Source organism: Jaculus jaculus, chromosome 11, assembly GCF_020740685.1.
Source record: "Jaculus jaculus isolate mJacJac1 chromosome 11, mJacJac1.mat.Y.cur, whole genome shotgun sequence".
Lineage (NCBI taxonomy): Eukaryota > Metazoa > Chordata > Mammalia > Rodentia > Dipodidae > Jaculus > Jaculus jaculus.
This window is the reverse complement of record NC_059112.1, coordinates 55,801,832-55,815,792: the sequence shown is the minus strand read 5'-3', so window position 1 is coordinate 55,815,792 and position 13,961 is coordinate 55,801,832. Positions and strand designations below refer to the sequence as shown.

The window sequence follows — 13,961 nt, the reverse complement described above, 5'->3', positions numbered from 1 at the left end:
CCCAGTGTGAGAGCAGCGTGATCTAGGCCAGTGACTCCTGAAGCCTCCTATGGGTCAAACAGTGCCTGTCTCATGGGTGCCTCTGGGGGAGTGGTAAGAGGGCCCAAGCAGAGTCCAGCCTGTCAGCTCCACCCAGGAGGATGAGTTGGGATCTTATATGTTCCATTATCACCAAGAGCTTGGTATCCTTTCCTCTCTCCTGGCACTCTTAAAGGCACTTAGTCAGGTTCCACATCCATTTACCATTTCAGGCTCTAATGGAACAGAATGATCCTCTGGCCTGTTCTTGCACCTACTTGTGGGGCCATGTTCTAGCCAGCAGGAAAAGAGGGACATAGAACTGGGCCAAATGTGTTGGTCAGAGGTGATGAGACTGCAGAGCTAGAGCTCCAAGAGGTGGTTCTAATAGAGTCTGAATCTCACATGTGGCAGTTGGGGAATTTCACCAGTTGTTTTCTTTGCATTCTTAGCCAGAGATCGCAGTGGGTCCTTCAAGAATCTCTCTGATTAGTCCACCACAGGATGGGCGCATGGGTGAGTAAAGGTTACAGTGATTGTTAAAAGTATATTTGCAGGGTGTGTGTGTGTTTGTTTGTTTGTGTGTTTGTATGCACACATGTGTGCGCACGTGTGTGTGTGTGTGAGAGAGAGAGGTATGGAAGTCAAAGGATAGCTTTCAGGTCCATCTTCATCTTCCACCTCATTTGAGACAAAGCCTCTTGAAAAGTTTCTGGAAAATTATCCTATCTCCACCTCTCTTCTCACCATAGGGGCCTTGGGATGACAGAATGCCATAGCTTCTGGCTTTTGCATGAGTTCTGGAGCTTCAAACTTAAGTCCTCAGAGTTGCAAGCACTTTGCCCACTGAGTCATCTCTTCAGCCCTGGGTTCCTGTGATCTTACTTCCATGTACAAACTAAGATGTGCTCCCTGAAAAGTTGTATTTCATTGTGTATGAGTTGGGTTGGAGAGATGGCTTAGTGGTTAAGGCATTTGCCTGCAAAGCCCAAAGATCCTGGTTTCAATTCCCCAGGACCCACATAAAGCCGGATGCAAAGATGGCTTATGCATCTGGAGTTTGTTTGCAGTGGCAGGAGGCCATGGAGTCCCATTCTCTCTCTCTCTCTCTCTTACTCCTTTCTCTCTCAAATAAATAAATAGAGAAAAAGTAAAAACAAAAAAAAAAAAGTTGTATTTCATCAAAGCTGTCAGAACTTACCCAGTGAGGGCTGCCCTGTATTAGTTACCTGGGAAGCTACACATTCACCGCAGTGCTGGGATTTGTACCCTCTTAGGGAGAAATTTGGCATCATATCATGGAAGAAGCTGGTCCTGTTTCACTATCTTTTTGTAGCTTTAATCAGAAAGTTCCTATTTGCATCCTGGTAACTGACTTAGGTTGCTGGTATATTCTGTGGCTTGTTCTGGTCTACTGAGCCCTCCAAGCCCTGGTTCTTTCTTTAAAAAATATTTATTTATTTATTTATTTATTTATTTATTTATTTGAGGGGGCAGATAGAAAGAGAGAGAGAATGGGCACACCAGGGCATCTAGCCACAGCAAAGGAACATGGGGCACATGTTGACACCTTGTACATCTCACTTTATGAGGGCACTGGGGAATTGAACTTGGATCCTTAGGTTTTGTAGGCAAACCCCTTAACCACTAAGCAATCTCTCCAGCCCCCTGGTTCTTCTTACATAGGATTTCCTACTGTCTGTAGCCCCCTTCCTGCTCTGAGTGTAGGAGCTCTCATAAACAGATTGGGCAAAATCCAAGGCCTGTGTCCCACAGTGCTCATGGGAAGTCCAGAGGAAACCCCATGGTGGGCCAATATAAAAACATGACTCACAACATTTTACCAGTCACCTGGCTGAGGTCCTTTGCTCTACCTGGATAGGAATAGTGGGCAGGTGAGGAGAAGCTCTGCCAGTCCTGGTCCTTGGCAGTTTTCCTAACCCTTGGCTTCCTCAGGTAGGAGCAGGTGGCGCCCTCTAGTGTGACAGTTATTGTGTAGGCTTCAGGTTCTGGAACCCTTATTGCTAAGGTGACTACAGTTAGAGCTTTTGGGCAGGCCTAAGAAAAGGATATTCCCCAGCTGTAGGGCACCAGGATTCTCCACCTGTTAGGACTAGGATGTGTGAGATCTTTGCCTTTGTGGTCTAACCTATCTCTAGAATTCTTAAGGTTCCTCTCATCATTTTTGCCACCATCTCTGCTGTCACTGGAGGGGCAGTTGCTGTCATTTCTGCTGTTGCCACTGCTACTGTCTCTGCTATGGCTACTGTTTTCTCTGCAGTCATAACCATGGCTCCTGCCATTGCTATCACTGTTACTGTCACTGGTGCCATGGCTGCCACTGCTGTTATGACTGCTGCCACTGCACTATCTCTGCCAGTGCCCTAGATCCCACTGTTTTCGCTGCCACTCTTTTCTTCGTGTTATGTATTGAGCCTGCTCTACTAATTACAAAGATCAAAACCAAACCACTTGAAAAAAGCCTTTTATTGGCTCTGACATTTCAACAGCAGGGCACAGCACAGGAAAGTCTATCCAGGCTGACTCCAGAAGTGAGCTGAACACCTACAGCCAGAAAAAGGGTTTGCACCAGATAGAGCCACTTTGGAGCAAATGACATACTGCATTTACACCAATCATAGCATTGTCCCTTTTGTATCAGTCACAGCAGTCCCTCTGGTAGAACACAGGAGGACACTCTCTGACCTGAGCATAAATGATTATAGAGTCATCTAGATCTTATTGAGGTTTGTGATGAACACAGAGTTTGGCATAGCTGTTTAAGACTGGGGAAGGAGGGCTGGAGAGATGGCTTAGTGGTTAAGCGCTTGCCTGTGAAGCCTAAGGACCCCGGTTCGAGGCTCGGTTCCCCAGGTCCCACGTTAGCCAGATGCACAAGGGGGCGCACGCGTCTGGAGTTCATTTGCAGAGGCTGGAAGCCCTGGCGCGCCCATTCTCTCTCTCTCCCTCTATCTGTCTTTCTCTCTGTGTCTGTCGCTCTCAAATAAATCAATAAAAAATTAAAAAAAAAAAAAGACTGGGGAAGGAACATTCTTCAGGGGCCAGAATTATTCTTCAGCAACAAGCAGCTTCAATTGTCATATAGCTTTTACAAGGCATTCATAGGAGTGTTCAAAGCATCCAAAGTTGCTAGGCATGGTGGCACACGCCTTTAATCCCAGCACTCAGGAAGCAGAGGTAAGAGGATCACCATGAGTTCAAGGCCACCCTGAGACTACCTAGTGAATTCCAGGTCAGCCTGGGCTAGAGTGAGACCCTACCTCAAAAAGCCAAAAAAAAAAAGCATCCAAGGTACCAGGTTGGGGTCTGACAGCTGTCAATCACAGAATCAAAGTCCCCCATCTGCCAACATCTTAGCTTATTTATAGAAAAAATAAACATTAGGAGTGCTTACAGTAAGATTGTATCACTAACAATAATAGTGCTTTTAACAGTGTTATATACTTACCCAGCACCTCAGGAAGAGATGGGTTCCCCTGATCTGCTTACCCATTCCCTTAGCATTTATTCTAGAAGGGCTGCGATACATGTGATACTTTTGATGTTTACTGAGCAGTGTCAGAAGGCCTGTCCCACTCATGGTTCTCCAAGAAGTTGATCACTGCTCTCGAAACCTTCTCAACACCACTGTGCCACATGATTCAGCTTTGCCAATATAAGAGGAGAAAGGTCATGCTGATTTTCATTTTTGTAACTCTATGTATGAGTTTATGTGTATGATGTTATCCTTAACATGAAGGATATTGACCTTTTTCCCCAGTTTACTTTGTTTGTTTTGTTTTTCGAGGTAGGATCTCACTCTGGTCCAGGCTGACATGTAATTAACTATGTATCTCAGGGTGTCCTCGAACTCACGGTGATCCTCCTACCTGTGCTTCCCCGGTGCTGGGATTAAAGGTGTGCACCACCATGCCTGGCCCCAGTTTACTTTTAATTTTGCATTTAATCTTTGATTTTTCAAAAGTTTACAATTTTTATTTTTATTTTATTTTGTTTTTGAGGTAGGGTCTCACTCTAGCCCAGGCTGACCTGGAATTCACTGTGTAGTCTCAGGATAGCCTCAAACTCACAGTGATCCTCCTACCTCTGCCTCCCAAGTGCTGGGATTAAAGGCATGCGCCACCATGCCCAGCTTGTTTTAGAAAACTTTTACTATATTGTTGCCGTGTAAATTCATTGCTGTAGCATGATTAACTTATTTTTTACATATTTTTTTATTTTCAAGGAGAGAGAGATAGGATGGGTATGTCAGGCATCTCTACCAGCCCAAAATAAAAGTTAAAAAAATTTCTGCCAGGTATGGTGGCACACGCCTTTAATCCCAGCACTTGGAAGACAGAGGTAGGAGAATCACAGTGAGTTCCAGGCCACCCAAGTACTACATAGATAATTCCAGGTCAGCCTGGCTAGGGTGAGACCCTACCTCCAAAAACAAAAGCTGGGAGTGGTGGCACATGTCTTTAATCCCAGGTCAGCCTGGGCTAGAGTGAGACCCTACCTCAAAAAAAAAAAAAAAAAAAAAAAAAGGCTGGAGAGATTGCTTAGTGGTTAAGGTGATTGCTTGCAAAGCCAAAGGATCCTGGTTTAACTCTCCAGGGCCCACATAAGCCAGCTGCACAAGGGGGCGCATGCATCTGGAGTTCGTTTGCAGTGGCTGGAGGCCCTGGCACGCCCATTCTCTCTCTCCCTCTTTCTACCTCTTTCTTTCTCTCTCCCTCTTCCCCCAATCAAATAAATAAAACAAAACAAAAAAATCTGGGGTTGGATAGATGGCTCAGTGATTAATACACTTGCCTACTAAGCCATCCTTAGGCTTATCAGGTTCACTTTCCCAATACCCACGTAAGCTAGATACACGAAGTGGCACATACATCTAGAATTTGTTTGCAGTGAGTAGAGACCTGGTGTTCCCATAAAAATATTTCTTAAATAAAAAGAATTTCTAGGACTGGAAAGATGGTTCAGTGGTTAAGGCACTTGTCTGCAATGTCTAACAATCCAGATTCAATTCTCCAGTACTCACATAAAGCCAGATGCACAAAGTAATGCATGCATCTGGAGTTCACATGCAGTGGCTAGAGGTCCTGGTACATCCATTCTGTCTCCTCCCTCCCTCCCTCCCTCCCTCCCTCCCTCCCTCCCTCCCTCCCTCCCTCCCTCTCTCTCTCTCTCTCTCTCTCTCTCTCTCTCTTTCTCTTTCTCTTGCCTTGTGAATAAATTTTGGGGGGCTGGAGGTATGGCTTAGTGAATAAGATACTTGCCTGCAAAGCCTAAGGACCCAGTTTGATTCTCCAGTACCCATATAAAGTGAGACCCTGTCTGCTTACATGGTGCTGCTACATTACCACCCCAGGTTACTGGTGAGAGTGAGGACTGAGACTTCAAGTCAACAGCAGGTTGGGTCCAAGGTAGGAGGATAACACATCCATTAGCTGTAAATGTGAATCTGTAGGATATAGCCCCAGCTGGAGAGAGCAGGAGCAGTCACTGAAATAGGGAATAATAGACCCAGGGGAGGGTTGCTACCCATATAACATCAGTGGGCATGGATAGCACAGTCATGTGCAGGCGAGATCTAACAAGCTGGTGGGTGAAGACTTAATATAAAGGGGGCTTTCAAGTAAATGTTTCTCATCTGTAGACTGCCTAGGGTTGACTTCTAGAGACCCAAGTGAATTGTTTTTATACTTGTGTCCAGTGAAGATCTGTGCAGTACTTCATGCCAGCAATGTGGCAGGGGCCACCAGCAGCACTTTTTCAGTTGCAGGTCGCATTTGTCACATTGCTAAGTTAGTGCAGTGTTGCTAGCTATGGGACTGAGCATCCAAAGAGGAGTAGCACATCCTTCCTTTGTGCCCCCCGGGAGACAGAAGCATCTGCTGTGTGTGTCACCACAGGGATGTGACTTGTTCTGTAGATAACCAAATACATTCTCTTTAAATGTTGTAGCCTGTTTGTATAGATTTTTTCAAATGAGAATTTTTTTTAAAATTATTGATTTATTTGCAAGCAGAGAGAGACAGAGAGAAAGAGTGAGAATGGGTGCTCCAGGGCTTCCAACCACTGCAGTGGAACTCCAAATGCATATACCACTTTGCATCTGGCTTTATGTGGGTACTAGAGAATTTAACTCAGGTCAGTAGGATTTGCTCCAGCCCACAAATGAGAATTTAAAGTGCCTTGGGCACTATCCCTTTCCTGAGTAGTTGTCACCATACCTAACTTGACAGTGTCTTGGGAACAGGCAAGCCTCTGATCTGCTGCTGTTTCATCAGCCTCTCAAGGGAACCTCTCCTTCTGTTGGTGTCCTTGCTTTGCCTTGTGCCCCATGGGCCAGCATCTCTTAAAGTGTTCTACAGACCATAGGGCCCTGGCCAACCACTACAGCCATTGGGACCTTCACCTTGTACTGCCTGGGAGCACTGTCTTCACACTCAGGGGAGCAAGAGGTCAGTGGCTACCCAACTCGAGCAGAGGGAGCAAAGAGCCCTGGAGGAGCTTTATAGGCCTCTGTGGGGAGAGAAGAATGTATTCCAGTAATCACTGAGACATCTCTCCAGCCCTGAACAATGTTTCATTCTACCTCCCCAGGCAGTGTCTCCTGCCGAGGCTCCCAGCATCTCAGCTTGACGCCCAGTCATGGAAACATGGTAAAGGCTCTCAGGTGGGTCTTCATTAGGATAGAGCACAAGCCAATCAAAACCTCAAACTACTGTTGTAGTTAACATGCTTCCTTTGATCCTTTTTATCTAGATTTGAGCAAAGTTATATTGCATATCCACTTTATACTTTGAGTTTTTGAAGCCAAGGTATGACTGATATATCTGACCTGTTGTTAAACACTCCAAAAGAACTACTAAGTGGCTACATACTCCCTCCTCACAGAGTTTCTTATAAAGGGCAAGAGGTAAATATTTTTTATTCTTGTCAGCCAACTAGCTATTCAGTTCTGCCTTTGTATGAGGTAGAGGTATCAGGTAGCATGGGAGCCAGCAGGGTGACCGCAACAGTAAAATTGCCCATGGGGCAGGCGATAAGCTGGCTTGTCCTATAGCTGTCGTTTGATGACCCTGAGGATACATGTTTCACTCAGCTGTTCCCTTCTCAATGGACAGGTGGGCATCCTCCACTTCTCTGTCACACATAGAGCTCTTTATTTAAGCACTCAAAGGCCAGGCAATCCCCAGAAAGCAGACCCAGTTCTGTCAAGTCAGGGCCTAGGCCCTTGATTATTCTCCAGTGCTGTGCTCATATGCATACTTACTGCCCCTGGCCTGTAGCTTCTCCCCTGCCACCTCCCGTACACCCAGTACAGTGAACACGTGGCCTGGTTCATGTAGCCATGCCTGCCCCTTAGGTGCTAAGGCCATTTGCATTGGTCTGCCTGAAGAAGCATCAGTGACTAAGCTTTGCTCACCCTGGAGACTTGTTCTCTACTTCCTTGGTCCTTTCTCACCCTGTGGCACCAACCCCACCTCATTTGCTACTGGCTTTCATATCCCCCTGGGTGGTGATGTGCTGTGTTGTCATGGCCTGGGCACCTCCAGGCTCCCTTCTGAGTGTCCTGTGTACTGTATGGATACACACAGAGGGCAAGCAGGTTGCTGAGTGCCTAGGCTCTGTTTGAATCAACTGGCAGGATGATGGCAGAGGTGGCTGCTGGGAAGAACATATTGTCATCTTATTTTCCAGGAGAGGAGCAGGGAAGTATGTGCATGGGCCTGTGCTGTGCTTGTTATGGAAGGCTAGTGGCTTAGGGTTGGTGAGTGTGGGTAACTCCATGGGCAGGAGAGGCAGAGCTCGGCATGTGTGAGTTTGAGGAAGGAGGATGGGGTTCTGGGTGGGTGGGTATGCCTACAAGAGGAGTGCCAATGGGCCAGCTGGTCCTGGGCTACGGGAATTAGCCACCCTGGGAGGAGCAATATTTCCAGGACCTCTAAGGCCCCAGGATGTCCAACCACCATAAAATCCAGAAAGGAAAAAAAAAAAAAAAACCACAGATGAACAAAGAAGGGAGATCACACTGGATGCAGGCTGGAAGCTGGGTTTAGGTAAGATGCTTATATACCCTGGAGGTCATGGTCAAAAAAATGTCTAGACAAACTTGCCAAGGAAGCTTCCAGAACCTTAGGGGCTGAGGGTAGACCCTGAAGCCCTTGGTAACTAACAGATAGTAGAGGAGGAGCTACAGAGGAGGCAGAGTGGACCATGTGAGAAGCTGTTGCAATTGCCTAGAATTGCTGGAAGGGATGGAGATAGTGAGGTGGCTTCCAGAAACAGCACACAGGCTAAAGCTGGTCTTGGTGACAGAAAGGTTAGGGAGTTGCAGAGAGCCTGGCTCCCTTGTTCCTATTCAGCTTTTCGTTGTCATGGCCACTGAGGAATGCTTAAATGCACCTTGACTTTGGTGAGCACCTATACAGGAAGGCCCATAGACTAACTGACAGCAACTGCAGCCCCTGGACTACCAGGAGCAATGGCAGCCTCCTGGCTGGTCCTGTTCACATCTTCTCAGCCAGAGCAAGCCTTCTTGAAGTGGCTACCTTCAGGGACCATGTAGGCCTTTCTGGTCCTGAGTTCTCAAAACATGGTTTTAAATTAACAGATGGCCTTTAAAACCACACAATAGTCAGCACTTGGATGACTGTGTCACCAGAGACATCAGAAGCATTTATAACTATTGCATTTATTAGCAGGGTCACACCACTGTCGATGCCCTACAAAGGACCATCTCCAGCTCCAGCTTCCCAGCCACCCAGTAGAGGGACACGAGGGGTCTCCCCTAGCCTCAGCAATTCACAGTCTGTGCCACCCCGTCAGCCCATCAGCATCTCAGGCCTGCTTCAGAGGCAACACTCAGGCAAGTGCTCTACTGAGCCAAGAGTGCTCTTCGAAGATTACATACGTGAAAAGGTATTTGTATAAATACATGTGCAGAAGGCAGAGACAAAGTGCTAAAATCTCCTCAGCTTCTCATCAGTTCAGAAGCCCAGTAATGCTTACTCTTGTTCCTACTGTGGGTTTTAAATTATGACTTTGAAAGGATTAACATGATACCTCAAATTTTAAAATCATACATTTTTAAACTAGTGAATTCTTTCCTTCCAACTTATTTTTCTTCTTTTCTTTTTTCTTTTTGGATTTTTGAAGTAGGGTCTCACTGTAGCCCAGGCTAACCTGGAATTCACTATGTTGCCTCAGGGTGGCCTTGAACTCATGATGATCCTCCTACTTCTGCTAGTAGAATGCTGGCACTAAAGATATGCACCACCATGCCTGGCCAACTTTTTTTTTTTTTTTTTTTTTGAGGGAAACCCAACAGACTGGCCTTGTTGTTTTGTTTTTAATTTTATTTTTATTGACAACTTCCATAATTGCAAACAATATCCCATGGTAATTTCCTTCCAACTCCCACTTTCCCCTTTGAAACTCTACTCTACATCATATCCCCTCCCCTCTCAGTCTCTCTTTTATTTTGATGTCATGATCTTTTCTTTCTATTATGATGGTCTTGTGTAGGTAGTGTCAGGTACTGTGAGGTCATGGATATCCAGGCCATTTTTGTGCCTGGAGGAGCACATTGTAAGGAGTCCTACCCTTCCTTTGGCTCTTACATTCTTTCTGCCACCTCTTCCACAATGGACCCCAAGCCTTAGAAGGTGTGATAGAGATATTGCGGTGCTGAGCACGACTCTGACCCTTCTTCTCAGCACCATGGTACCTTCTGAGTCGTCTCAAGGTCACTGCCATCTGAAAAGAGAAGATTCTCTAATCAAAAGTGAGAATAGCATTAATATATGGGTATGAACATTAACAGAAGTACTTATGAGGAAGTTTGGTGAGGATGGTATGTACATTTAGCCAGACATCAGCAGACGTTACACACCCTGGGCTTATGACTCCCCCTGTTGTAGGTTTTCAATATCAGGGATGTATTACTTCCCATGGAGCAGGCCTCCAGTCCAATTAGAGAGTGGTTGGTTTCCCCCATAACAGACATGCCACTATTGCACCTGTTGGCTCATTTGGCCTGGCTGGCCAAATTTAAGGCTCTCTGTGTCCACTGTTGAGTATCCCCACTGGTGATTTCTCTCTCTCCCATTGAACTGCATGCAGTGTAGCTTTTTCCAGCTTTCTGTCAGCTGGTCAACATGGAGGAGGTTTTCAGCTCAGCTCCAGCAGGATTTCTCAGTGACCTTACAGCCCAAGTATATGGAGTCTTCAGCAATAGGGTCTTACCATCTATTACTGGTGGGAAACCAAGATCCTCGGCAATGGCCTGTTATGTTTTGGGGTACAAGAGACCTCCCTGGCCAACAACTCATTGGAAGGTATCCCATCCCTGGCACTGAAAATTATCTACTAACAATCTATGACCTCTAAGTGTTCCATTGTCCAAAAAAGTAGTTTTACATATGACTTATTTATATCCTGTTAGATTTTGATTAGCCCTCCCTCTACCTTTCCTTTGCTCAATCTCTTCCTCTGACCTCACTTAGGCCTTATTACCCACATTAATCTGTTCTTCAATTTACATATATACAATACCATCCTATTAAGTACCCCCCTCCCTTCCTTTCTCTTCCCTTTATATCTCTTTTCTAGCTTACTGGCCTTTGCTACTGAGTTTTCTTCCTACTCACACAGAAGTCTAATCATCTGTAGCTAGGATCCATATATGAGAGAGAACATGTGACATTTGGCTTTCTGAGCCTGGGTTACCTCACTAAGTATAATATTTTCCAGATACATCAATTTTTCTGCGAATGTCATAACTTCATTTTTCTTTATTGCTGACTAGAATTCCATTGTCTAAATGTGCCACACCTTCATTATCCACTCATCAGTTGAGGGACATCTAGGCTGGTTCCATTTTCTAGCTATTGTGAATAGAACAGCAATAAACATGGGTGAGCAAGTATCTCTTAAGGTAGCGAGATGAGTCCTTAGGATATAGGCCCAGGAGTGGTATTGCTGGGTCATATGGTAAATGTATTTTTAGCTATCTCAGGCACCTCCACACTGATTTCCACAATGGCTGTACCAGATTGCATTCACACCAACAGTGTAGAAGTGTTCCCCTTTTTCTGCATCCTCGCCAGCATTTAAGGTCATTTATTTTCATGATCGTAGCCAATCTGACAGGAGTGAGATGGAATCTCAACATAGTTTTAATCTGTATTTCCCTGATGACTAGGGATGTAGAACATTTTTTTTTCAATGTTTATATGCCATCTGTATTTCTTCTTTGGAGAACTCTCTATTTAGTTCCATAGTCCATTTTTGAGTTGTTGTTTCATTTCTTATTATTTAATTTTTTGAATTCTTTATATATCCTAAGTATTAATCCTCTATCAGATGTGTAGCTAGCAAATATTTTTTTCCCATTCTGTAGGTTGCCTCTTTGCTCTATTCACAGTGTCCTTTGCCATACAAAAGGTTTGTAATTTCATGAGGTCCCAGCAGTTGATCTATGGTTTTATTTCCTGACCAACTGGGGAATATATTCAGAAAGTCTTTGACAATACCAATATGTTGAAAGGTCCACCCTACTTTTTCCTCTAGCAGTTTCAGATCTGATATTAAGGTCTTTGATCTATTTGGACTTTAATTCTTGTGCATGGGGAGAGATAAGGATCTATTGTCATCCATCTACAGATACATATCCAGTTTTCCCAGCACCATTTGCTGACGAGGCTGTCTTTTCTCCAATGAGCATTTTTGGCATTTTTGTCAAAGCTCAGTTGACTATAGCTACCCGGACTTACATCTGGGTCCTCTATTCTGTTCCATTGATCTCTACATGTCTGTTTTTGTGATAGTACCATGCTTTTCTTGTTAAAACCTGGTATGGTGATACCACCAGCCTTATTTTTGTTGCTCAATATTGTTGTTTTAGATATTCAAGGTTTTTTATGTTTCCAAATGAGCTTTTAGATTATTTTCTTCTATTTCTATGAAGAATGCCATTGGAATTTTGATGGGGATTGCATTAAATGTGTAGGTTGCTTTTGGTAAGATTGCTATTTTCACAATATTGATTCTTCCAATCCAAGAACAAGGGATGTCTTTCCATTTCCTAGTGTCTTCTGCAATTTCTCGTTTGAGTATTTCAAAGTTTTCATTGTAGAGATCCTTCACTTCCTTGGTTAGGTTTATTCCAATGTACTTAATTTTTTAGGCAATTGAATGGGATTGATTCTCTGATTTCATCTAACAGTTTGCTGGTAGAGTCTTTAAGGTCCTTTATGTATAGAATCATGTCATCTGCAAATAATGATAACTTAATCTCTTCCTTTCCAATTTGTATCCCTTTTATGTGTGTCTCTTGACTTATTGCTATGGCTAAGACTTCCAGTACTATATTAAATAAAAGTGGGGACAGTGAACACCCTTGTCTTGTTCCTGATTTTAGTGGAAAAGCTTCCAGTTTTTCTACATTTAGTATTATGTTGGCTGTGGGTTTGTCTTAAATAGCCTTTATTATGTTGAGATATGTTTCTTCTATTCCCAAGCTCTGTAGGACTTTTATCATAAAAGGATGTTGGATTTTGTCAAATACTTTTTCTGCATCTAATGAGATGATCATGTGATTTTTGTCCTTCATTCTATTTATATAATGTATTATATTTATCAATTTGCATATGTTGAAACATCCTGCAACTCTGGGGTAAAGCCTACTTGGTCAGGGTGAATGATCTTTCTGATATATTCTTGTATTCTGTTTGCCAATATTTTGTTGAGAACTTTTGCATGAGGGAAATTGGTCTGTAATTTTCTTTCTTTCTTTCTTTCTTTTTTTTTTTTTTTTTTTTTGGTTCTATCTTTGCCTGGTTTTGGTATCAAGGTGATGCTGGCTTCATAGAAGTTTGGTAGTAGGATTCCTTCCTTTTCTATTTTATGGAAAAGTTTAAGAAGCATTGGTGTTAGTTCTTCCCTGAAGGTCTGGTAAAATTCACCAGTGAATCCATGTGGGTCTGGACTTTTTTTAGTTGGGAGATTTTTTTATATATAACTGCTTGAATCTGCATACTTGTTATATGTCTATTTAAGTGGCTAATCTCATCTTGATTTAATTTAGGTAGGTGGCCTTGGTTTTTTTAATGTGAGGGGGAGAATTCATACACCAGGATCTCCAGCCATTGCACTCAAACCTAGATGCACATGCTGCCTTGTGCATATGTGCAACCTTGGGCACTGCCTCACTTTGTGCATCTGGCATACATAGAACCTGGAGAGTTGTACATGGGTCCTTGGGCTTCAACAGGCAAGTGCCTTAACCTCTAAGCCATCTCTCTAGCCCCAACTTAGTTTTCTTATTTGACATTTGTATTCTCATTTGCTTCAGAAAGCTAACATCTGGTTATATCTCTCAATGCTTCCTGCAGGGTCAGCTTCCCCTGGGAGGATGGACACTCAAAAGATGAACCCATTCTTGTCCTCTATGTCTACTGATCTTCACTCTGCAACCAATCCCTGGTATGTGTGCACACATCGGTGAATATGTCATTCTTGAGATGATTAAGGTAGCCTAATAAAGTAGGTTTCTGATTTTCTGAGTATCCCTGTGGGACCTTTTGGCAGGTGCACTCCTCCTGACCCTGCACAACTCCCCCTAGTGTGAATGTTGGAGACACAGTGAGGAGCCTCCTGTAGCTCACTGCTGGGTCTCTGAGATTTGAGTCTGCTGTGCTTGAGCCTGTAACACAATGTGTACACAGATCATCCACCAACCAAGCTGGCAGTTCAGGGCACCTCGGGTATATCCTCAGGTACAGGGTGGCTCAGGTACATCCTTGCCAGTCAAATAGTGTTATTACTTGATGCTCATGTCAGCGATCATGTAGTGCTGCCACTAGATTGATTTGCAGAGATGAGTTCTACACCTGAACCCACCTTGCAGGTAAAGCCTGGAAGCATGA

General features: G+C 44.1%; 1 protein-coding gene across 1 annotated transcript in view; it reads left to right on the top strand.

Annotated features, from left to right (window-relative positions):
• Window positions 1-13,540, top strand: part of Rnf212 (ring finger protein 212) — a 47,704-nt gene extending 34,164 nt beyond the window's left edge. The window contains exons 9-12 of the mRNA XM_045161798.1: window positions 471-534; window positions 6,631-6,703; window positions 8,736-8,899; window positions 13,428-13,540. Of these exons, the coding sequence (XP_045017733.1) occupies window positions 471-534; window positions 6,631-6,703; window positions 8,736-8,899; window positions 13,428-13,540 (414 nt within the window). The remainder of the gene's footprint in view (window positions 1-470; window positions 535-6,630; window positions 6,704-8,735; window positions 8,900-13,427) is intronic.
• Window positions 13,541-13,961: the final 421 nt, after the last annotated feature.